This window comes from Perca flavescens, chromosome 6, assembly GCF_004354835.1.
Source record: "Perca flavescens isolate YP-PL-M2 chromosome 6, PFLA_1.0, whole genome shotgun sequence".
NCBI lineage: Eukaryota > Metazoa > Chordata > Actinopteri > Perciformes > Percidae > Perca > Perca flavescens.
This window is the reverse complement of record NC_041336.1, coordinates 5,553,062-5,579,158: the sequence shown is the minus strand read 5'-3', so window position 1 is coordinate 5,579,158 and position 26,097 is coordinate 5,553,062. Positions and strand designations below refer to the sequence as shown.

Below are 26,097 nucleotides of genomic sequence, written 5' to 3'. Positions count from 1 at the left end.
TTAATGGTTTAATACCAGGGTCTCTTCTAAGTGGAATGCAGCCATCATTAATGGTTTAATACCAGGGTCACTCCTAAGTGGAATGCAGCCATCATTAATGGTTTAATACCAGGGTCTCTTCTAAGTGGAATGCAGCCATCATTAATGGTTTAATACCAGGGTCTCTCCTAAGTGGAATGCAGCCATCAGTAATGGTTTTGAACACAACTGTGCTTTTGCTACTATGACATGTCAACATGTCTGCCGTGAAAAAGTTCTGCCTTCAAATACCAGTCTGACTTTCCTCTCCCTGCCAGAATGTTGCTTACCACTGAGTATGCTTATTCACCAGCCTTCGAGATTTGTGTTTAGTCTAGTTTCTTGTCTTTGTGCTTACCTGTCTGCTCCGTTTCCTGATGTGACTAACTGGAAGATGTCTGTCCTCAGAAATAACCCACCTTTCGGAAATCCTCTGCTGCCAATAGCCACGCCACGCACCGGAACATCAAGTCTGCAGCTGCACTGAGGAGCACCCCCCTCTGCCTGCCCACACTCACAGCTTCAATAAAATGAGATTCCTTACCACCTACTCCAGTCTGCGCCTGAGTTTTGTCCCCCCAATTCTTGACAAACCTAACCAAACTATGAGCGTTTCAATAACGTTAACGACGTGTTAAAAACCGCAACGGTTCCCTTCTCTGGTTTAGATATCGGGATGGAAAACTCCCCTGTGGGTGGGGTTAGAGGGGAGGAGTGAACAACAGTTCGGAAGACTTATAGAAGTTAAATAAACCTGATGATTGAGTATCTGATCTGTTCACAATCAAACCTTATTAATGAGAAGAAATCCCGGTTTACCTCAAAGTCATAATATAAGTATGGACTGCCAACAAACATTACATTTAGACAGCCTACATCACTGACTTCACCCACCTTCCTCCTCCTCCTCCTCCTCCTCTTCCTGATGAGATTATTCCAGTTGGCGGTGTGTCTGCTGCCTCTCGTCATCATTAAACTGGATTTCTGTGTCGGAGCGTCAGGATTTTCCGGCTCAGATTCCTGTTGAGGGAGACGAGGGAACTACTAAAACACACACACACACACACACACACACACACACACACACACACACACACACACACACACACACACAGGGATTATTATCACACACACATGCAGGAAGCTTTAAACAGTTTTTTATCTCACAAGTACACATATCAAGACACATAAACACACAATGACACACACCAAGGCTTATAAGTGACTTACTTACACACACACACACACACACACACACATGCACATCCGTATCCCATGTGTAGTGGCTATAATCTCAGGGAAAGGGGAGCAGGCAGAGATGCTAAAGCAGCAGCAGACGAGGATTTACAGGATTGTCTTCCTCCTCTTTCTCACTTCATCTGACTCCTACACACACACACACACACAAAGTCCCTCAGTCAGGTATTCTGGTACCGATCACTTAACACTCTTTAAAATTCTCCTCAAAGCAACAGTCTGCCATTTTCTGAACTCGTCTTCCCCAGAGTCCGATAAGAAAAATGATATCAGTTTCGTCTGTGTGTGACCATCCAGGACTGTTAATGTATGTTAGCCTAGCTTAGCACCAAGGAATCTGGGGGGAAACTGTTAGTGTAGCTCCTTCAAAAGGGACAAAAGTACACCAATAACTCAGAAACCAAAGAGTCTGCTTAGTTTGGTTGACAGTGGAGTTATCTGGCAGCCAGGACTTGCGTGTATAGAATTTAGAGCTCCGTGATTAGATGCTTCTTATAAAAAAAGCAAAAAAAAAACGTATCTTCTCGACTATTGTTTGAGAAGCGCCTTCAACTTTTCAGCCATGATAGTGTCATTCAACTTCAGGCAGAAATATCTAAACAACTATTAAATGGATTATTGTTAATTTTTTTTACAGACCTTCCGCAGAGTAACCTACACTTCACAACTATTAAAGGTAGTTTTTTTTTATGTTTGGAGTCGGGAGCTCTACCCTCTTTACACTTTTGATTAGCCATTCTTGACCGAATGCTCTCAACTTTTCTTTACAAAATTTTAGATGGCTTCATCTGTAACACAGTTCCTCCAGGCTTGAAGAGAGAGAGAACTATGAGTCACTGAACATTTTCTAAGAAATGAACAGGATGCCCAAAATATCTCAGACCTTAACTTTCGGGTGGAAAAACAATGCTGCTAAAATCCTCTTTTTTTTTTTCTTTTCTTCCATTCACTGTATTTTTATCGGTATCCACTCCTTTGCTGCTGCCACAGTGACTCAAGATAAGATAAAACTTTAATGATCCCTGCGGGAAAATTGGGTCCCTGTGTCTTTTCTAAAGTTATATAATACAAAGAGCTTCTACTAAAATCACACGAGGAGCCACCTCATCCTCTGAGTGTCAGTAGAAAAGTATGTTTGAGTTATTTTTATCTTATTTTAGTTCTGTTAAGTTGGATAACAAGACTCCTCAGCAGGGTTTTCAGATTACAGAGAACTGTTCCTGGGAGATCCCAGGATTTTTTAAGAGGGTTGGCTCAGCGGTGACCAATAATAAGTCAGGGTGGGCCGACAGAGGGAGGGGGGGGGGGGGAGACATTTAATCAGAATAGAGCATAGGAAATCTGCATAGAAATGTAGGAAACATTGGATAGGATAGAACAACATAATGTACTTCTGCTAAATAAAACATCACATTCATTATTAATTTCACTTGTTTTCATTTTAAACAAATTGTACATCAGAATACAATACACGTTTTCTAAACATAGTATTTGATGATGTCATTCGAAAGGGGCGTCAGCCATACTGTATGGACAAACCTCAGTTCACCGCATTTAACTTTCGGTACGGATAGACTGTTGGAAACTACACCAATGTGGACAGGAAGACAATCGAAACATGACAAGAGAAAACACGCTATTTGGGTTGTGCATTATGTCATTGTGCAATATGTAGGCTATTGGAGTTGTGCGATATGTTAGTTGTGCAATTGTAACAGAGTTATTTAGTGATTCCACTTGCCAGGGTTTAATCATCCAATACCAAGAGGTTTTCTTGGCATTCTGTATTGTGGTTGGTCAGTGGGGGCGTCTCCTCTGTAGATATATGCCCTTGTACGTGATTTAGTAGTGCCAGTGAACGAGGAGCGTGCCCGTGGTAGGTTGGATTGCACCCAGTCATAAGCACATTTTAATTGTTTCTTTTAATAATATTTCATTTACACACCATGTTGATATGATGATGCATAAATACTTCAGTAGAATGTAGCGACGGCTATGTATACCTAAAGTACTGTATGAAATACTTCTCTCGGGCAATGTACAGAAAGTGCTGAGGTCATGCTAGTTAGCTTAGCCGGCTAGTTAGCGTAGCATGCTAGGTCGCTAATTTGCTTTTGTCCATCTGTAATTAGAATGACTTGGTGTGTAGGCTGTGTCCTACGTGGCTGACCAGGATATAATTCTTTGTTTAACAGGTACATATTGTATTGTTTTGTTCACATATTTGTTCAATTTAATGTCGTGTTGTGATATTATATACGCCATTGTACATGATTTAAAAAAAGGCCAGTGCACGAGGAGTGTGCCCGTGAATGACTGGGTGTGTACGCTGTGTCCTACTTTGCTGACCAGGATATAATTCTTTGTTTACCAGAATAAATCCAACAAGATTGAGAAGCAAGTGTGAAGTCTTCAATTATACACAACGCAGAGATCACATCGGTTACACAATATGTAGGCTATTTGGGTTGTGCATTATGTCAATGCATTGTGTCATTTGTGCAATATGTAGGCTATTGGGGTTGGGCAATATGTTAGTTGTGCAATATCTCATTGTGCAAGGGCAGTGCTACACTTGCGGAGAATGCAGCTGACAGGGTTTTTCAATTAAAGAATGCCAATGTAAGGAGGAGTTAATGTGCTTACTATATTGGGACCTGTCTAATGTATATGAGAGTATTACTCTATAGGGACCTGTCTAATGTATGTGAGAGTATTACTCTATAGGGACCTGTCTAATGTATATGAGAACATGTTTTTGTGTTGCATGAGAGTATGTATTGAGAGATGTTTATTTTATGTATTTTGTATTGTCTTTGTATAGTTAATAGTACATAAGCGATTTAACCCGGTAACAAGTGACCCACCGTCATGATACACAAAACCCTTGGTTGAACCTGAAGTAAGAATAAGACGATAACAACAATGTCTCGCATCATTTTATTCAATGTAATAAAACATGACTTTGCTTCTAGATAGATAAAACACTCCGCATATTAATATGATTTACATTAAATACTGAAGAAAAACAAGTAATACAGTTCTCTCATTTTGGGTCATGAGTAATATCAAATATCACACAGGAAACAGGAAGTTGAACAGTCTGTCTGTCCCTCTCATCAATCTGCTGATATACAAATTATAAGCATCACATCTTTAGCAAAGGAGAACTAAGGCACATTCAGAGTTATTCATAATTAAGAGTTTATTCCCCATTCAGACCAGTCATTGTTGACAGATTGACAGTAGCCATACCTATTTTATCCATTATCTAATTCACCTATACATTACAGCGTTTTTCTTATCAGAGACACACAAACAGCTTTGAAAAATAATTTACTGTAAAAATATATTTTCTCTCCTTCCAAAAAAAATAAAATGACTTTACATTTTTATTTATGAAAACAAAACACAAACATTTCAGTTGTGAAGTAGAAGTCTTCACGGTTTGATATTAATGAAGCCAGTTGATATTATCATGCAGAGTATCCAGTAACCTTCTCAAGTCTGACTGCAGTGTTTACACAGATAAAGACAAATAAACACACTGATTCACATACAGTGTTCAGACCTAGCGAAAATACATTTCAATTTAATAATTGCATCATAAAAATTCCCACCGCTTCCTCATTACCTCATTACCTACCTCTTTATTATGTACAACAGCCAAATCTGAACTCCGTGCTCTGAAGTTGAAGCGATCCTGGCGTTAAAGACCAGCTGATCGCTGCCCGATTCTTTGAAATGAATGGCCGCATTGCATTGTGGGACAGGCCTATCGGCTTTGAATGCTTCCTGCTCGGATCATATCGTAATGTTCTGTATTACAGCATATACTGTAATATTTCACCGGTAATAAGACCGAAATAATATTATTAAAGTAAAGAAATGAATACCATGATAACATCTAAATAAATGTTGATAGATGTAGCGTTAAAGTTTAAAAAATATAAATAAACAAAAAAAGCAACCCAGCTTCCCTGGCCGAAATATACCGAAATAATAACATAAAAAGAAATACATATAAACCATGATAATATCTCGTGAATAATGTTGATTAAAACAGCGGTTATTGGGCTAAAAATACCAATAACTGTCACAGATTTCGAGTTAAGGGGCGGGGGGGCGTGTTTTTTTCTTTCGTCGATATCCGACGGTGAGGGAATAACATGAATGTCTATCTGACGGACCCCCCTCGTCGAAAAATAACGTCAAGGGTACCCCTATTTCGTTGAAACTTGACGCCAGGGTCCTTGACCATGCGTCATACATTTGACGAGTAGGGAGTGAGACTGTGTTGTTTTTTCAGAGACACACCAACAGCTTTGAAAAATAATTCACTGTAAAGATTTAGTTTCTCTGTTTCCAAAAAAAATACATAAAATGTCATTACATTTTTATTCATGAAATCAAAACACAAACATTTAAATTATGAAGTAGAAGTCTTCACGGTTTGATATTAATGAAGCCAGTTGATATTATCATGCAGAGTATCCAGTAACCTTCTCAAGTCTGACTGCAGTGTTTACACAGATAAATTCTTCTTTTTGCAGATCCATCGCCTTCTGTCAGCACAGCTCAATGATATCCATCTGAACTTGACAGAAACTGAACAGAACTGGTGGTTCATCTATCCAGCCGCTGACACTGAGGGAAGAGCATGCTATTTAAATCAATATTTATGATTCTAAGTGTTTAGGAAGGTGTTGCTTACCTTTCAGGCAGATCCCTTCCATCAATCCACTTCCATCTCCCTTTTTCAGCTCTCAGGCCAATCCAGGATCCAACCTTTTCTAAACAAGACCAGCTGAGTGAATCCTGACAAGAGAGAAACAGTTATTAGATATTTAAACACTTCTTAAATAAACACATTGATTTACATACAGTGTTCAGACCTAGCGAAAAAACACTTCCCACCGCTTCCTCATTACCTCATGCTCTTGTGCAACAACCCAATCTGAGCTCCGTGCTCTGCAGTCTTTTCGAGCTTCTTCCCAGGTTTTCTGATCAGGAGGACCATTAATCAGATAGCAGCAGGACTCGAAGACTTCCCAGTCCTTCTGACAAGCTCTACACCGTCTCTTTGAAACAACAGACACCACCCAATAAACAACATTACTGCATATAATTTTTGGTTATTATTGGACCTAATTAACGGGATCTTAACATACCGTTATTTTCTTTGGGGCCGTATTCATCAATGCTCCACTGTGCTCGACTGATGTTTTGTCTTGGTCCTCTTAAGTTGTTCCTCTCCGTCAGGTCTGTGATCTGGTTTTCTAAGACGCTGAGTTTGTCGTTGAGGTTGCGATTGGTAACTGCAAAAAAACATAAAGAGCTTCTGAATCATAGTGGCAATGCATTTTGGTTTTTTATCAATTATGCCACTTTAGTGTTTTACATTATAATAAAAGTCATTACGGGATGGATTCATGTTTTACATCTATTTAAAACAATAATCAGGTGTTCATATGAATGCTAAAACTCTGTTTGCTTGCTCTGATCATTCCTCCTGTTCATGCTGGAGAATAACAGATCTTTTACTAATGCATTTCTAATTTAAAAGATGGGGACAAAGTCCACAGTCCTACTTCAGTCGTCTAAAAAAATATGTTTCAGAAATCCTGTCTGAGAAAACAAAGAGGGAACTTGTTACTATAAAGGTTGTAACTTTAGATGATACACACTTGATTTCTCTAACTCAGACTGCTGAAGCCTCATATTAGCTTCAGATCAACTTTGGAATACATCTTTGAGCAGAGCCAGTATGAAGAGGAGGAAGGATTACAGTCTTAAAAGTGTCTTAAAAGATGAGATCACAGGGGGAACAAAGTCAGAAATATATAGACTCTGGTAGCCTAAAATAATTACATTAAGTGTAATTATGAGTGTTTATGTTGGTCTTTGTTTTATTGCTACAAAAGCATCATGCATTATGAAAAATAATACAGCATACTGTTAGACAAAAGATAAGATGCTCACAGTTTAGTTCCATTATAGATTATCTCACCAGCAGATAAGAATCATTCATCTTTTTTTAAAGTAACAGAGCATTTATGAAGGGGAGTGGTGATGTTTACAGTTTACCTATTTAATTTAGATTTCACAGATACATAAGTGTTTGATTTGTAGTTCTGCTTTTTAGATGTCCCAGTTGCTGACTGGTTAGCCGCTAATGTCTCAAGTCTTCTCCTTTAAAGGTGTTAATTCACTCTGTCTGTCTGCAGCATCTTCAAGTTACGTTTGTGTCCGGTTCCATTTTTGGAAGACAAATCGATTTTTGCCGCCCAAGAACGTAGGCGTTTTTTCAACATTAGAGGTGAAACATTACCTCAGGGGGTCCTCCCACATAACATTTTCAATGTCAACACAATATCAATTTCCTAGATTCTGGTGATTATGCAACAATATATGTGGCAAATATCTTTATTTATGTAAAGGAAATTATTATTATTCTGTATTGTTCAAAACTTTCTACACATTCAAAACATCTTCACATGTTTCAGGATGTTTTTTTAGGAATCATGTACTTCTCAACAGCAAATCTATAACAGTATTGTTGTGTTCTTGGACAAAACGGAGACGGTTAATTCTCTTCAGACTTTACTTCATTTTCAGCATTACTTTTAAACTTGTAGCACTTGTCTTCACTCTTGTGTACACTCTTCTTCTACACACCTTCTCTCCTTCTTCTACCCTTACCACTCGGTAACTTCCCTTCATTACACCACTCATAGTGCCACCTACTGGTGGTGAAGCATATACATAAATGCCAGTGTCTGCAAACACAACAAGAATGAGACCTTGTTAAAGCTCCAAAGTTGAGCACAAGTACACACAGTTATTGTTTTCTGTACATGTTTTGAGCCCCCTGAATGGTTATTTTTACCTCTTTTGGGGAGTGGGTTGTCTTTCATATTTTTTGAGGGGGACAAATTTACCTCTAAATATATGGGACATTAGACTTAAGTACAGTACTCAGAGTAAATAAACTTAGTTACATTCCACCACTGCCTCAGGACACTTTTTGTTGTAAGCTGTTTTTCTGAAATCAATCTTCAAAATCTTTCCACTGTGACAGTCTTTAGTCGACTTCTGCTTTAAGGTTGCACCCTGTTTCATTAGTTTACTTTTATGACTGTCAATTTTTTCTCTCCGCTTCTCGCACATCCTGTTCAGTGATGTTGTAACTTCCTGAATTATGTTGTTCCTTCAATATGGAAGAAAAGACGATTAAAAACCATGTGTCGCAGGATTTTTATTCAATGTAATAAAAAATCACTTTATTTCCTAGATAGATGAATAGAAAACACTCTACATATTAATATTATTGAAATCAAATGCTAAAGAGAAGAGCTCTGGGGACATTTTGTGAAAAACAAGTGATGCTGTGCCTCCATTTTGGCTCATGAGTAGCAACAATATAACCTGTCACACAGGAAACAGGAAGCTGAGCATTCTGTCTGTCCCTCTCATCAATCTGCTGATATACAAATTATAAACATCACATCTCTAACAAAGGAGAACTAAAGCACATTCAGAGTTCATTCCCCCTTCAGGTGAGTCATTGTATTTTTCTCAGATTGACAGTAGCCATACCTATAGAATAAATTATTTAATTCACCTATACATTACATCTGAGTGTCTGTTTTTTTTTTCAGACACACAAACAGCTTTGAAATATGTATTTCCTCTTCAAAAATAAAACCCTGTACATGTTTATTTATTAAAACAAAACTTGTTGTACATTATATATATATATATATATATATATATATATATATATATATATATATATATATATATATATATATATATATATTAATGAAGCCAGTTGATATTATCATGCAGAGTATCCAGTAAACTTCTCAAGTCTGACTGCAGTGTTTAAACAGATAAAACCTTCTTTTGGCAGATCCATGTGTTTCTCTCTTCAGCACAGCTCTCTGATCTCCATCCGAACATGACAAAAACTGCACACTCACCATCAGTAGGAGGTTGTGGTGGTGTTGGTATCCAGTCGCTGAGGGAAGAACATGATGTTTAGATCAAGGCTGACAGATTTTATGATTCAAAGTGTTTAGGAATGTGTCTCTTACCTTTCAGTCAGATCACTTCCATCGATCCACTTCCATGTCCCTCCTTCAGCTCTCAGGCCAATCCAGGACCAGCCGTTAAAAATGAGTACATCCTGAGAAGAGAGAAACATTTATCAGAGATTTAAACACTATGCTTTAATTTTTAACACACTGCTCTACAGACTCACAATGTGTTCACACCTAGAGAAAATACGTTTTATTTCATAATTGTTTTCATCAAAACTCCCAAAGTTTTCTCATTACCAGTTCATCTTCATCATGTACAACAACCAAATCTGAACTCCGTGATCTGCAGTCTTCTCGAGCTTCTTCCCAGGTTTTCTCTTCAGGAGGATCAGCGTCATTAATCAGATAGCAGCTGGACTTGAAGAGTGTCCAGCCCTTCTGACAAGCTCTACACTGTCTCTCTGAAACTAAAGAGACCAACCAATAAACAACATTACTGCATTGTGATATTATTATTATTGGTTATTATTGGATCTCATTATTGTGATCTGAACACACCATTATTTAATTTGGGGCAGTATTCATCAATGCTCCACTGAGCTCGACTGATGTTCTGTATTGGTCCTCTTGAGTTGTTCCTCTCCGTCTCCAGCTCCTGGTTTACTGCAGTCAGGTCTGTGACCTGGTTTTCTAAGACGCTGAGTTTGTCGTTGAGGATGCGATTGGTAACTGCAAAATATTTTTTTTTGCATCATAGTCATAGTGATAATGCAATTTTTGCAATGTGCATTATAATAATAGACATTACAGGATGGATGTTTCAGATATATCTTAAAACAATAGGCAGGTGTCCATATGGACATTAAAACTGAGTTTTCTTGCTCTGATCATTCCTCCTGTTCATAATGGAGAATAATCTTTCTAATGCACTTCAAAGTTAGAGATAGAGGACAAAGTTCTACTTCAGTAGGCTTACTTTGCCAAAATATGATTTTATTTTTATATATCTTCTATGTGTTTTTATAACTCTGCAGCATTAATCTTGTCTGGGAAAACACAAAGTCTAGTTATAGTCTTGCAATGTGTGACCCTGCAAGATCTCCAGTCTTTACATATTATGACAGTCTTTAACGTTAGACGGGAGATGATTGTCTTCAGATGTGAGATGGTGTCAGACATCAGTCTTTTCAAAGTCTGTTCAAAGTCTTCTAGTGTGTGTTAAGCGTTAGGTTACTCCTGAACACTCTTTAGTGTAGTCTGCCTCTCCACAAGTGGCCTCTGCTTGGTCTGTTTATAAGTTATTTTGGCCTGAATTCTTATATTAAAACATGTTTTAACATTTCTATCAAGGCTATTTTAAGATATAGCTATCTCTTATATTGTATCATATCTGTGCCTTTCTGTCCATTTTCTCCAATAAACAATGTTCACGCTGTCAGTTCCTTCATTCAAATTTCCCCCTTATTGGGGACCCTTGCAACATTCGCACAGAGCCAGTATGAGGAGGAGGAATGATTACACCGAGCAAAAACTGTTTCTATAAACATATGGGCATTTGACAGACTTTATAAAATGTGAACCTGTCCTTTAAATAAGGACTAACAAAAACAAGTTCAGACAGTGGTACTCACAGTAGATACGGAGGCCCATGATGACCAACAGTATCAGCCAACACACTGCTATCGGTAGAAAAGTCTGAGAGAAGCAGAGAGACCTCTGGTCTGAGAGAGAAATAAGAATTCAGTTTAATAAATGATGCTGATTTAACAGTCAAAGGTGCTTTTAATACATCAAGTCTTACAGTACAGAAAAAAGAAGCTGAGCTTTTAAACATTCTTATACCATGGTCTGGGTGAATACTCGATTCTGATTGGCTGCAGGGTGTCCATAAAAAAGTGATGTAGGACACCTACTAAAGGAGTTCCGGTGAAACTGTCGTTTTACTGTTCTAAATGAATGCACTACATTAAATCAAAAAGGAAATGTGGATTTATTATTTCCAACTCGTCCTCTGAACACCACAGGATGGCTCTAAAACACACGCTGCAAGAAATAAGTTATACTGCCCATCTGGACTGACTTTCTTTCACAGAGAATAACGTTATCGCTCACATCCCGTTCACTGTTCAGGTTGCTGAAGCCGACAGTAACGTTACACATGGATCAAATTCTTCGTAAAAGTCGTCATATTGTTTTGGGGACAATAACATGGCTGGATAGCTATCTTGTCCTGTTGTTCAACATACTGTCAAATTATTTTTACTGATTGCCAACTGTACACAATGTTATTGACTTTGGATCTTGCTAGCATAGCGTTAGCTTTCTGGCTCGTAGCTAAACTGAAGGGTTCGATCAGCTAAATAGCTCCGGTTGCTAAGGGTGGCAAGCAGGGCATGAAATTAACACCTGACCACCCGCCAGATGCGGGTGAATTTTGCAATTGGCGGGTAACAATGTCAATCTACCTGCCACATTGGCCGGTAGCCAATGAGAATTGAGTGATTCAGATGCGTAACTATCGGTAAGCAGGGTACGCGGTTGCTTACGGGCCTGGTCCAATCATGGGCCCGCATCACTGGAAGACATTGATTGACAGCCGGGGCTCCCTATCGCATTTTCATTACTAACACAATCCCAGCAGTCCCACGCGCAGCCACTGACCAAGCGGGAGGGAGAACGGGTCAAATTAATTTCCTTGTTTCTGTTATGAAGACGAGACGTGTGACTCGAACATCTCACATGTACCAACAAAACGTACAGCGAAAGACCATGCAAAACTTTTCAGACCGTCCTGCCAACCTGTATACATTGTAACATCAATGTACGCTGTAACAATTTTTCACTGTAAAGTCTCTGAAAGTTGCTGCTGTTTCAATCTTGTCAGCTGTGTGTTGCTCCGTTTCCCCCGCGACTGACGCGCACACACACAAACACACACAATCACACACGGTGGATGCAGGAATAAACGCAGATGAGACCTACAGGATGACCTAAATTGAGGACAGCTACAGTACAGGCCAAAAGTTTGGACACACCTTCTCATTCAATGCGTTTCCTTTTTATTTTCATGACTATTTACATTGTAGATTCTCACTGAAGGCATCAAAACTATGAATGAACACATATGGAATTATGTACTTAACAAAAAAGTGTGAAATAACTGAAAACATGTATATTTTAATTATTTAAAGTAGCCACCCTTTGCTTTTTTATTAATAAGGGAAATAATTCCACTAATTAACCCTGACAAAGCACACCTGTGAAGGTAAAACCATTTCAGGTGACTACCTCATGAAGCTCATTGAGAGAACACCAAGGGTTTGCAGAGTTATCAAAAAAAGCAAAGGGTGGCTACTTTGAAGAACCTAAAATATAAGACATGTTTTCAGTTATTTCACACTTTTTTGTTAAGTACATAATTCCATATGTGTTCATTCATAGTTTTGATGCCTTCAGTGATAATCTACAAGGTAAATAGTCATGAAAATAAAGAAACACATTGAATGAGAAGGTGTGTCCAATCTTTTGGCCTGTACTGTACGCTCGTTATTGTGCAATGATAAGTTAAAGTCCAATATGTACTTTATCAAACCGTATGAATGTGAGTCCCAGCCCAGGATAGGGAATTAACCAACAATGTAAAGATCAACGAGCCACTGACACATATGTTCATATTTGATTCATTCAATAAATTATTATTGTGTCTTAAAGGAACACGCCGACTTATTGGGAATTTAGCTTCTTCACCGTAACCCCTAGAGTTAGACAAGTCCATACATACCCTTCTCATCTCCGTGTGTGCTGTAATGCTGTCTGATGTCTCCAGCAGCATCAGGCCAGCACAGAACATGCAGGTGAATGGTTCCAGTAATCCTACTGCTCCGAATAAGTGACAAAATAACGCCAACATGTTCCTATTTACGTGTTGTGATTTATAGAGTCACAGCGTGTACAAAAAACAACGTAACATTAGACACAGCCGTCTTCTAACTGTAAACAAACTGGGAACTATATTCTCAGGCGGAAGAATATAGTACTTGGGTGGAGTGATATGCTCGCAGCAAGCCTGTCTGAGAATATAGTTCCAGGTTTATTTACTGTTAGAAGACGGCTGTGTCTCATGTTACGTTGTTTTTTGTACACGCTGTGACTCTACAAATCACAACATGTAAATAGGAACATGTTGGAGTTATTTTGTCACTTTTGTCACAATTGGGAGCAGTAGGCTAGTTGGAACCAGTTACCTGCAGGATCTGTGCTAGGCTAAGCTAATGCTGGAACCATCAGACAGCGTTACAGCACGCACGGAGATGAGAAGGGTATGTATGGACTTGTCTTACTCTGGGGGTTACGGTGAATAAGCTAAATTCCCAATAAGTTGGCGTGTTCCTTTAAATCCACCAGCCGTTTTCATATTATACCAACATCATCATCCTGAGTCTTTTTGGTAAGGTTCCTAGGAAATCTCAGCCCAAAGTACTTAATTAATAGTACTAATTATTATTCTTCCCAAAACAAGTTTCCTTTTTATTTTTTTTATTTTTTATTTTTTATTATACAAAAAAAGTTGCAACTTTTTTGCAACAACTCATGTGTTATGGTCCACATTCACCAGTGTTTTTGTTGTTGTGGTGCACGTAAGCTACTCCTGATTTTTTCAGTCATCTCATCTCTTATATGCAGTGGCGTAACGAGCCAACACCGGACCCCTATGCAGTATTATCAAGGCTGGCCCCCCTACTCCAGCACGTGATGACGGCGCAAAGTCCATGAGTAGGCTACCATGAATAGGACAGGATAGGATGATAGAGACACAGCAAGTGATGTTTTTCACCTTCATGAGGCAAAAAAAAGTTAACGTCATGCTCTGGTGGCAAGTCATACCTAATGTCATTCCTAATTCCTGGGGGAGTGAACAACGTTGGCATTGCATAAGAACCTGATGGATGGAAATGATTGTTCCAGGTATTAGTCAAACCATCAGGCATAACCAGGGAAACTGAGTTATTGTTTGGATAAACTTTAGATTTTGATTGTAAAAAAAATTAAATATGAACTATATTTGGCAAGTGCCCATGGTTTAAGCGGGTTAATGCCCTTCTAGGTGTGCACTGTCAGGTATTAATGGACAACGGCGAGGCGTGAACCGTCCGACACGCAGAAGTCCAATAATACCTGACAAATGGACACCTCAAAGGGCATTAACCCTTACACATTTTCAATCTTCAAACTATCATATTTTTTAGCATCATGATTGATGAATAAATCTCATGTTTAACAATATTAAATGTGTGAAATGTACCTGGACGAGCTGCCACTTTCTCCACAGTGCATGCTGGTACACTAACATAGTTAGCTGCTGCTTCTGCTTCCTCGATTTCCTCTGAAAGATAAACATCAAACACAAATGTAGACAACATCCTGGCGCATATACATATAGTAGATTTACATACAGAAACATAAACAGAGTATTTTTAATTACCAATTTCCTCCTGTGGATTTCTGTTCATCCTGAACAAATGTTTAAAGTCCTGCTGCAGTCCTGTATGAGAGCTGTTAGGAGGGAGTCTGCTCCACTGTGATGGTCTTTACTGGACTTCTACTTTGAGGATGTGACTTGTCGTTTCTTCTAAATCGGCAGCTAATAATAAGGTGTTGTTGTGAAAGGGAAGTTTAGCGCGTGCATTACAGTCTAAAAAGTGTCTTAAAAGATGAGATCACAGGGGGAACAAAGTCAGAAATATATAGACTCTGGTAGCCTAAAATAATTACATTAAGTGTAATTATGAGTGTTTATGTTGTTCTTTGTTTTATTGCTACAAAAGCATCATGAATGAATCAATGAATGAAGCATTATGAAAAATAATACAGCATACTGTTAGACAAAAGATAAGATGCACACAATTTAGTTCTATCATACATAATCTCACCCGCAGATAAGAATCAAACTTTTTTTAAAGTAACAGAGACTTTATGAAGGGAAGTGGTGACGTTTACAGTGTACCAATTATTGATTGGTTAGCTGCTAATGTCTCAAGTCTTCTCCTTTTAAAGGTGTGAATTCACAGTGTGTGTCTGTAGCATCTTCAAGCAACGTTTGTGTCCGGTTCCCTTTTTGGAGGACAAATAGATTACCGCCGCCCAAGGACGTAGGTTTTGTCTCAACATTAGGGGTGAAACATTACAACCGGGGGTCAGGGGGTCCTCCCACATAACATTTTCAACGTCAAACATTTAATTTCCCGGATTCTGGTGATTTTTTATGCAACAATATATGTTGCAAATTTCTTTATTTATGTAAAGGAAATTACATAAATTCTGTAATGTTCAAAACTTTCTACATATTCAACACATCTTCACGTGTTTCAAGATGTTTTTTTTAGGAATCATGTACTTCTCAACAACAAATCTATTACAGAATGAGACCTTGATAAAGCTCCAAAGTTTAAATCTACATAAAAGACAAGAAATCACATCTTTATTTGTCACGAAAAACATCACTTTTTTTCTAGATAGATGAATAGAAAACACTCTACATATTAATATTATTTAAATCAAATGCTAAAGAAAAGAGCTCTGGGGACATTTTGTGAAAAACAAGTGAAGCAGTACCTCCATTTTGGCTCATGAGTAGCAACAATATAAACTGTCACACAGGAAACAGGAAGCTGAGCAGTCTGTCTGTCCCTCTCATCAATCTGCTGATATACAAATTATAAACATCACATCTCTAACAAAGGAGAACAAAAGCACATTCAGAGTTCATTCCCCCTTCAGGTGAGTCATTGTATTTTTCTCACATTGACAGTAGACATACCTATAGAATCAATGATCTAATTCACATATGTTTTATTGTTGCAAATGTCTTTCTTTATGTAAAGGGAATTATTATAATAATTATTATTATTATTATTATTATTATTATTATTATTATTATTATTATTATTATTATTCTGTATTGTTCAAAACTTTCTACACATTAAAAACATCTTCACATTTCAGGATGTTTTTTAGGAATCATGTACTTCTCAACAACAAATCTATTAGAGAATGAGACCTTGTTAAAGCTCCAAAGTTTAAATCTACATCAAAGACAAGAAATCACATCTTTATTTGTCACGCCCTGTTGTGTTCTTTAATCCCTTGATGTAGCACAAGTAGACACAGTTATTGTTTTCTGTACATGTTTTGGGCCCTGAACGGTTAGTTTTTACCTCTTTTGGGGAGTGGGTCTTTCATATTTTTTGAGGGGGACAAACTTACCTCTTCTAAATATATCTGTTATGGTTGTGTTTGTTTCTGTTTCCTGTTTTATTTTGATAGTCTGGTTTTCTGTCTTGTCTTGTCTTGCTTTACTTCCTGCCTTGTGTTTTCCCACCTTTTTCGATTGTTCTGTTTCCCAGCCCTTGTGTCACCTGTCTCGTGTTACCTCGTTACCCTGTCTATTTAGTCTTTGTGTTCCCTTGTCTTGTGTCAGATCATTGTATGTATTTTCTGTGTCGGAATGCTGTGTATTAGTCTGCCTGTTTTTTGTCTCTGTGTTGCTTATTCCCGTGGTTCCTGTTCCTCTTTGTTACTTCGTTCTTTTAGGATAACCTTGCCTGCTGTTTTTGGACACCTTTTGCTGTATGGATTTTTGTTTTATAAATATTCAAGCTCATCACATCACCTGCCATGTCTGCCATTGGGGCCAACATTCTCTACCGACAGAATTATCTGACCACTTGGACCCAGCCGAAAGGCTTCATTTTCCGGTGGGTTCCCAGTTTTGTTTTTATTTTCTCTACTGTTTGCTGCTTCCTAAGGACTGGGATATAGATTATGCACATTCTATGCCGGACAAACTTTGTGACTTTATTTGTGACTTGATTGAGCTTAAAATGATGTGTATGAAGACCGACAGTGATTACCAGAAGGAGGCAATTCTGTCGTATGCTCGTTTTAAGGTGTCCAAAAATCCCTGGTTTGAGGACTCTATTCCAAACTGGGTTAAACACTTTATTTCCACTCCAGCTCAGCAATCTGCTAAGGGGTGGTGTTCTTCCAAGCCTGCTAAATCCATCATTGCTCCTGTTCTAACTCCCGGCCTACCTCACTGCCAGCTAGCACCCACCAGCCTGCCTGTTGCTCAGCCTGATAGTATTTTGACTACTGGGTTTTTGTCTGTCACCCAGCCTGCTCTTCTGCTTACTACTCCTAGTCCTGTCGTTTGTCCACCAGGAGGAGAACCAGAGACTTTTTCGACTGTTTTCAAGCATTTAGCTAGGTGTGCTAGACGAGCTGAGGAGGCTAAAGCTGCCAGCTTTCAAGATGGAAATCAATGGTCCAGTTCGCCTTCCTGAAGCTTCCCTGAAAACCTGTCTACATGGCTCCCAACGCTATGCCCTGCATCAACCACTTTTCAGCCCAGAGCCCATGCTGTCCAGCGGACCAGGGCCTGTGCTGTCCAGCGGCCCTGAGTCTGTGCTGACCAGTATTCCCGAGCTGACCAGTGTTCCTGAGTCTCAGCTGACGTCCAGCCGTCCAGAGTCTTCGTCGGCCGACTGCCCCAGAGACTGCCCCTGTAGCTTTGCCAGTCTCCGGCGCCCCAAGGACTGCCCCTTTGGCTTTGCCGGTCTCCGGCACCCCAGGGACTTCCCCTGTGGCTTTGCCGGTCTCCGGCGCATCTAATACTGCCCCTGTGACTGTGCCGTTCCCCGGCGCCCAAAAGACTGTGCCGTTCCCCGGCATCTCAGAGACTGTGCCGTTCCCCAGCGTCTCAGAGACTTTGCCAGTGCCCGGCTTCCCAGAGACTTCAGTCCCCAGTGTTTTGGCGGCAGTCCAGCCGACTCCTGCTCCCTCTGTCCTGTTGGCTGCCCAGTCGACTTCTGGTCCTGTTGCCTTGTTAGCGGACTCTGGCCCAGCTGACCCTTGGCCTGGCTCTGAAGCCACATTCAGAGTTATTAAAGGGATACATCACCGATTTAGCATTAAGCTTTGTATCAGCAGAAACACGGTAGTATTTTTGAATGACCGTGCTTCCCTCCCTCATGTCACCCTGAGACGAGAGATCTCTGTACTGTGGGTGGACTGTCGTCTTTCTGAGTATTGCCGAAGCAAAACGAGTGTCAGCCATCTTGAATTCTCGCTACTGGCCTCAGATAGATAGATAGATAGATAGATAGATAGATAGATAGATAGATAGATAGATAGATAGATAGATAGATACTGAATAAAATTCTAGAACAACAATTATGTGCATTCAAACTACTGCACAAGTGTACCACCGGGATACAATGGTACAGATTGGAGAACATGCAGGACACTATTACAGACTGAATACTCAACACGCTATGTGAGCTTCGCCCACCGGCTATGGAGACCAGCGGTGTCGCTCGATGCATCTGGCCAGTAAAGGGACATCATCAGTGGGGAAACATTGAACCATCAATCCTGCTTGCAAGTGTCCGCTCATTAGACAACAAACTGGACTACATCCATTTTCAACGAAACTCCCAACACGAGTTCAGAGACTGCTGTGTTTTTGTTGTTTTGGAAACTGAACAACAGTGTACCGGACTATCCAGCTACCAGGCCGGCTGCTCTGTCGCCAAGGTGGGCTGTGTTAACACGGACTGCCTGGTGCAGAAATTGGGTGCTTGTATCCAACTAACTGCTAACTGCTGGTGGAGTTTGTGACTGTTAAATGCCGATCATTCTACGCAAATTTACGGCTGTGTTTATACATCAAGCGCTAATGCTAGTAGCTATGTGTTAGCTGAACTTTACAGAGCATATAATGTGTGCACTAAATGTAGCCTGTTTCGTATGTTGTTTTTATATAATGCCGTTTTTATATATTTTAATTGTGTAACCACTTGATCCACAGTGAAATGCTGTTTCGTGTATATGGTTGAAATAACAATTAAACAGAGTTGAGTAGTCTGTCCATCTGTAAATGATAGACGTGGTTTGGGAGTAGATGCTAAAGCAGCGAAGCAAGTGCATTCTGGGATTTGGTGTCTTTCATCCACATGAGCCAAAAACACATTTTCTGGCTTTTCTCGCCCTAGAAGCCACCAATTTCTAAAAACAAATTCACATTTCTACTACATAAGTGACCCAATTTAAAGATGTATTCATCTTTCCAATGGTGAAATATCCCTTTAATAATTAACAGTTTAGTGCCCCTTCAGGCCATTCATTGTATTTTTTTCAGATTGTCCGTAGCAATAGCTATTTTGTCCATTATCTAATTCAGGTATACATTACATCGGACTGTTTTTTTTTTTTTTTTTTTTTTTTTTTTTCAGAGACACACCAACAGCTTTGAAAAAGAATTCAAAGATTTATTTTCTCTTCTTCCAAAAAAATAAAATAAAATGCCCTTTTACATTTTTATTTATGAAAACAAAACCCAAACATTTAAATTGTGAAGTAGAAGTCTTCACGATTTGCTCACTGATCTCCATCTATACCTGACATAAACTACACACTGACGGACAGGTGGTGGTTGTCAGTCTAGTATCCAGTAGCTGACAGTGAGGAAAGAGCATTATGTTTAGATCAAGGCTGATATATTTTATTATTTTTTTTTTTTTTTGTTTGTTTATTTTGCACAATAAAATCAAGATAACAATAACAAAAGTTAAAAAATAAAGATTGTGCAGAAAATCCTTATTGGCTTATTGAAGGAGTTTCACCTAAGGAAGAGAAGAATAATTAAAATTACAAGTGTCCTACACAAAAAACAATAAATTGAACACAAGTAAGCTGAATTAAAAAATTAAAAATAAAAGCATAACGTTGGCTACATAAACCTCAAAAGCATAAAATAAATTACAATAATATATATAAAATGAGGATATATGGACTGATGTGTGTATGTGTAAGTAGAAATGACAGACAGCAAGGCTAAACAAAATGTGATATGAATAGTTCAGATCAATACAGATAGTTAGTTAGATTTGGTTAATCAGACAGGTCTTCAGCCTCTTTTTATAATTCAAAGTGTTTAGGAATGTGTCTCTTACCTTTTGAGTCTGATCACTTCCATCAATTCACTTCCATCTCCCTCCTTCAGCTCTCAGGCCAATCCAGTGTACCTTCTGGAATAATTGAGTACATTCTGACAACCAAGAAACAATTATAAGACATGTAAACACTTATGTTAAATACAAAGACTGTAATCTACAGATTCAGTGTGTTCAGACCTACAAAAAATAAATTTCACTGTATTAATTGCGTCAGAGGATGTGACTTGTCATTTTTTTCAATTCGTCAGCTAATAATGTGTTGTGAAGGGGAAATAAAGTGCGTGCATTACTGTCGGACGTGTCTTAGTGTATAAGATCAGATCAAAGGGGGCACAAAGCCAGAAATGTACAGACTCTTAATTACATTAATTTATATACATTTTGCACTCAACCCATTCTGCCTTTTTGTAGCTATTTTGTATATATTTGTTTCTGTATTTGTTTATTCTTTCAAACGAATGTTGAATTTATTTTTTTATGTATGCACCAAATGCCAATATATACGAATTACAGTGCATTACTTTTTCTGGGATAGACTGTAGTTTCCACTGACCCTTGAACAGGATACATTGGATAAAAAGAAAACAATACATGTCACAGAAGCTGTCAGCTGAGAAGCAGAAAACACACACACACACACACACACACACACACACACACACACACACACACACACACACACACACACACACACACACACACACACACACACACACACACACACCTGAGTCTTCTGCTTTACTTTAATCAAGTGATCCAGGTGAGGTTAATTAGATCACACAGGTGTTCTCTGTTAGTCTGGCTGATTAACAGTGGTTGCATGTGACTACATGCATTAACTTAAGTACAGTTTGGAGTTACACATGTACTCTAAAATGTGACACATTACATAAAAACTAAAAAAAAAGTACCAGTCAAAAGTTTGGACACACCTTCTGATTCAGTGTTTTTTTTATTTTGTATTATTATTTTCTATTGTGGATTAATACTTAATACATTAAACAATGAAAAAACACCAAGGGAATTATGTAAAGGAAAAAGCCAATCACAAACCAGAAAATGTTTTATATTTTACATTCTTCAAAGTAGCCACCTTTTGCTTTGATGACAGCTTTACACACTCTTGGCATTCTCTCAATCAGCTTCATGAGGTAGTCACCAGGAATGGGTTTCAATTAACAGGTGTGCATTGCCAGAGTTAATTTGTGGAATTTCTTGCGTTTTTAATGTGTTTGAGACCATCAATTGTGTTGTGCAGAGGTAGGGTTGGTACACAGCGATAAACAGTAAAAAGCCCTATTCAACTACTGTTTTAATTCATATTATGGCAAGAAATACTCAACTAAGTAAAGAGAAATGACAATCCATCATTACTTTACACATGTAGGTCAGTCACTCTGGAAAATTTCAAGAACTTTGAATGTATTTCTCAAGTGCAGTCGCGAAAACCATCAAACGCTATGATGAAACTGGCTCTCATGAGGACCGCCCCAGGAAAGGAAGATCAACAGTTACCTGTGCTGCAGAGAATTAGTTGAGTAGTCAGAAACCCCAAGTTAACAGCAGCTCAGATTAGAGCCCACATAAAGGCTTAGTAGCAGACACGTCTCTACGTCAACTGTTCAGAGGAGATTGCATGAATCAGGCCTTCATCGTTGAATTGCTGCAAAGAAGCCACTACTGAGGAACAACAACAAATAGCAAGGAAGTGCTTGGGCCGAGGAACACAAGAACTGGACATTAGACCAGGCACTGTGTAGATAGATATTCTGCACTCAACTCATTCAGATTCCTTTTTCTATGCTAAACAGCTATTTTGTATACATTTATTTCTGTTTCTGCAGTTATTGTTAGTTTCTTTATGTATGCACCAAATACCACTGCAAATTCCATGTTTGTGTAACTTACTGTGGCAATAAACCATTTTCTGATGGTTAGTGGAAAGTGCATTGACTAGGGATTCGGCGGGGGGTGGGGTTCCTATACCACATGGAGCACTCACATTTAACCAGCTACCTTCGATCTTGCCGCTACAACACAAAATGAAATCAGAGCTGCAGCAAAACGGAGAAGAATATTTTCAGATTTGCAGGTTTTGAGGAAGATGTAAGTTTGATTTACTGTAGGTATGTTGTTCTGTCAGCAGAGCATCACTCAGAATAAACACTCCAGTCGGTTAGGTGTTCATTTTAACAAGCTTTTCCTGAAGGTCAAAGTTCATTATTGAAAATCTAAAAAAAAAAAAGGACACATCCTCTGGAGTTTCATGTCAAACCACCGGTTGTTGGATTCGACAGACAATGCAATTATTTAAAAAATTAAACCACAAACGGACAGACATACACACACACAGTTTATACTCACAATCAATCATTTTATTTATATAGCAGTTTTCATGCATGTTAATGTAGCATAAAGTTCTTCATACCCCCCCTCACACACACAGTTATACACAACACAATATCCCTCCCCCTAGCCCCTTTCACCTGAAGCCAGATGTTAGAAACAGAGACATGAATCTGAGAGCAGAAATACGAAACTGTGCAATGAGAAGAGACAGACGGCCAGCAAGCGGCTCACACAGACACACTGATGTGACACACACACACTTTTCTACACACATACACACACACACACACACGTGACATCAGGTCTCTGAAATACACGCATGATCGCTCATCCATGTGTGTGTGTTTCCGTATGTTTTTTTAGACGAACGCCGATGTGACACGTTCAAACAGACGGAGCCAAATCAGAGAGAAATTTGTCAAATCAGCGGTGTGTGTGTGTGTGTGTGTGTGTGTGTTACGGCCTCCATTAAAAGGAACAAACAAAGGCTCAAAAGGGAATGGAGGATGCAACATATATAAAAAGAATGCCAAACACCAGGTTAACAATAATTAACAATAATCCAACAAGCTTTATTAAATAATAAATACTCCCAAAAGTAACAAACCAAAAAGAAACAAAAAAAAGGGACTGGAGACCCCAGCCAAAAAGAACAAAAGATGGGAAGACTGGCTGGACCAACCTCGCAGTGGGTCGTCGCTCCCCGCGTCTCCCCCCTAAACTAATTAAAAAGGGTAAACTAATCCGAGAACAAACAAAAAGAACGAATAACTGAACTACCGGTAATCTCCAGCCCAAACTAAAACAATAAACTAAAACAACAAAACTCCAGCACCTAAATGTGCATGGAGGTTGGGAAAAGAACAGACCTGCTTGTGGAGAAAAAGGAGGATGAGGAGACAACTCCTCACTGGTGTGCTGCCAGTGTGCTCTCTCCATGTGCTCTCCACTCTCTGCCTTCTTATCACCTCCCCCACTCTACCTGAGCACTGATTACTCTCAGGTGTGCAACTGGCAGAGGGAGGAGGGCAGAGTAGGAAACCGAGAGAGAGAGAGAAAGAAACAAGACACACACACAAGAGGCACATGTAACAGTGCGTGTGTGTGTGTGTGTGTGTGTGTGTGTGTGTGTGTGTGTGTGTGTGTGTGTGTGTGTGTGTGTGTGTGTGTGATGAACAATAATGATACAATGCACATTGAAATACACGCTATTTATATTCTCCAGGTTTGGGCCGGCATACTGTATTTACCGTATTTTTCGGACTATAAGTCGCTCCGGAGTATAAGTCGCATCAGTCAAAAAATGCGTCATGAAGAGAAAAAAAACATATATAAGTCGCACCGGACTATAAGTCACATTTATTTAGATTATAAATACAAGAGTTATTCAACTACACAATAGCACACAGAACAATACGCTGAATACGGAAGGTGTCCGGTATGTTAACGTAACACATTAACAGTTATTGAACTATACAATAGCACACAGAACAACTAGCTACCAGGGCGTGGAGCATGGAGGTATTAAAAGGCGTGGAGACGTAACTGCACCGTGAACGAGCCCCTCCAGACTCGTTCCTCCACCTCTGGTCATCTAGCTTTCAGCCCGCGATTAGCCGATTAGCTTTCTTTGATTTCTTCATTGCAGTAAGAGTCACCTTTTCGCCAGTCTCCCTCATAAGTTTCTCCCTCATTTCAAACTCTCTTTCTGCTGCTCGATTACCGTTTTCGGGGCTGCATATTTTACTACCTGCAGTTTGTCTCTTTTCTTTCTCAGTTGTCTTTAGGAGGAGCGTTCTAGTTGTCACAAGCCTAGAGCGCCCTCTCGCGGCTGTAGGTAATGTTTTCAGTATGAATGAACATGTAAAAACATGTTAAATTATATATATTTTGATATTTAAGTCACACCTGACTATAAGTCGCAGGACCAGCCAAAGTAGGAAAAAAAGTGCGACTTATAGTCCGGAAAATACGGTAGTTTTTCTGTATTTACTGACTTAGAGAAACGGTGGCTGATGAGCCCCTTTTTTCATTTTACTTTCTTGTCCCGTGTTGTCCTCCCCACCACAGTAGGCTACAGTGTATAATGTAAACTGTGCTGAACAGCAAGAGGACAACTTTTATTTTCCTGCTAATGTGTCATCCAAATGAAAATCACTTTCAATTATTCATAGTTTGACTTTTTTTTGTGAGAACTAAAATCTGAAAACAAGGGAAATGTCCCTCTGCTTTGTTTCCCCCCTACATTACCCATCAGCCCTATTACCCGGCGAGGGCTGCACAGCCGAGCGAGAGTGCGAGCGGCCTTGTTGAACGCAGCTTTTGAAGATGATGCAACATGATGGACGAGAGAGCGAGCCGCTGCTTTAAAAGAAATGAATCCAATGTTTTTTTTAAAAGCTACCCGCTCGCTGTGCAGCGTGAAAAAAGATCCAGACAGGAGAGACGGAAGGAGGGGAATGAAAAGAGAAGGGTTAGAGATGTAGAACACGAAACAGAAGACATCAGATACAATCACTTCTTATCAGCTAAACACAAAGCCCGTCCTGCTTGTTTAACACATGGTGAGACAAACAGCTCTCCATCGTCACACGCCTATTTAAGACACCCTGTTGAGTTTAAATTGTTAGACTTTACATTTTACCTTTGTCGTACCCTTTTTATATAAAAAAAAAACTAGCACATAATGTATGCTCGACCAGTCTATCTCCACGACGTTCCACATCCGGATTGCTCCTTCGCCAACAGAAATTCCGTATTTCATTAATTTTGTCACACCCAGTGACTGAGTCTGGTGTGTGTGTGTGATTGTGTTTTGTTTTATTTCTTCAGTTTGTATGCTTGCAGTGTGGTTGGTGTGTTTTTTGTCACCCTCACTCGCCACCGTGTGTGGACACGCCCCTCCTGCTGTTCTCTCTCCGCACCTGACACCAGTTACTCATCAGCGCACCTGCAGCTCATCTGCTCATCATCCACCTTTGGGGCGTTTTCACACCTGAAAGGCCGAACCAAGGTCCGGACCAAGGTTCATGTTTTTGTTACACTAGCTATGTTTCCATCCACACGTTTGGTCATGGAAACAGAAAAATTCGATAGAATTTCATGAATATCGACTCAAAGGAAATACGTTCGGCCTCATCGGATTTTCTCCCGATCGATATATATACGGCTTATGCGATAAACACTGATGGAAACGTTATTTGCTGAATACATTAATGAATTGCGATTAAGTTTTAGGTAATTTTATGGTTGCAACCCGCCACAAAACGAAGAAGAAGAAGTTTTAGTTCATTTCCGCCCAGTATTTTCGCTCTGTTTGCACACATGACGGGCGCCAACAAAGACATGATGGAAGTGGACGAACGAGGAGACGAGAGACTTTTTGAATTTAATTTACGAGCAAAATATAACGT

The 26,097-nt window shown here is 39.3% G+C and overlaps 1 protein-coding gene across 1 annotated transcript; it reads right to left on the bottom strand.

The window, feature by feature from the left end:
- Nucleotides 1–6,034: 6,034 nt before the first annotated feature.
- On the bottom strand, nt 6,035–14,888 carry LOC114556793 (C-type lectin domain family 17, member A-like). The gene is made up of 9 exons (XM_028579838.1): nt 14,803–14,888; nt 14,623–14,703; nt 10,952–11,041; nt 9,879–10,049; nt 9,618–9,781; nt 9,375–9,466; nt 9,261–9,298; nt 6,447–6,593; nt 6,035–6,093 (listed from the first exon to the last, which is right to left on the bottom strand). Exons 1-9 carry the CDS (start codon nt 14,828–14,830, stop codon nt 6,035–6,037), a joined length of 870 nt encoding a protein of 289 aa, XP_028435639.1. The 5' UTR covers nt 14,831–14,888.
- Nucleotides 14,889–26,097: the final 11,209 nt, after the last annotated feature.

Excerpts from the sequence above, each read along its gene's own strand:
- LOC114556793 (XM_028579838.1), bottom strand. The coding sequence starts at position 14,830 with ATGAACAGAAATCCACAGGAGGAAATTG. Across the intron at positions 9,782-9,878 it reads CTGCCCCAAATTAAATAATG|AGAGACAGTGTAGAGCTTGT; the intron begins GTGTGTTCAGAT and ends CTTTAGTTTCAG. Across the intron at positions 9,467-9,617 it reads TACATGATGAAGATGAACTG|GATGTACTCATTTTTAACGG; the intron begins GTAATGAGAAAA and ends CTCTCTTCTCAG.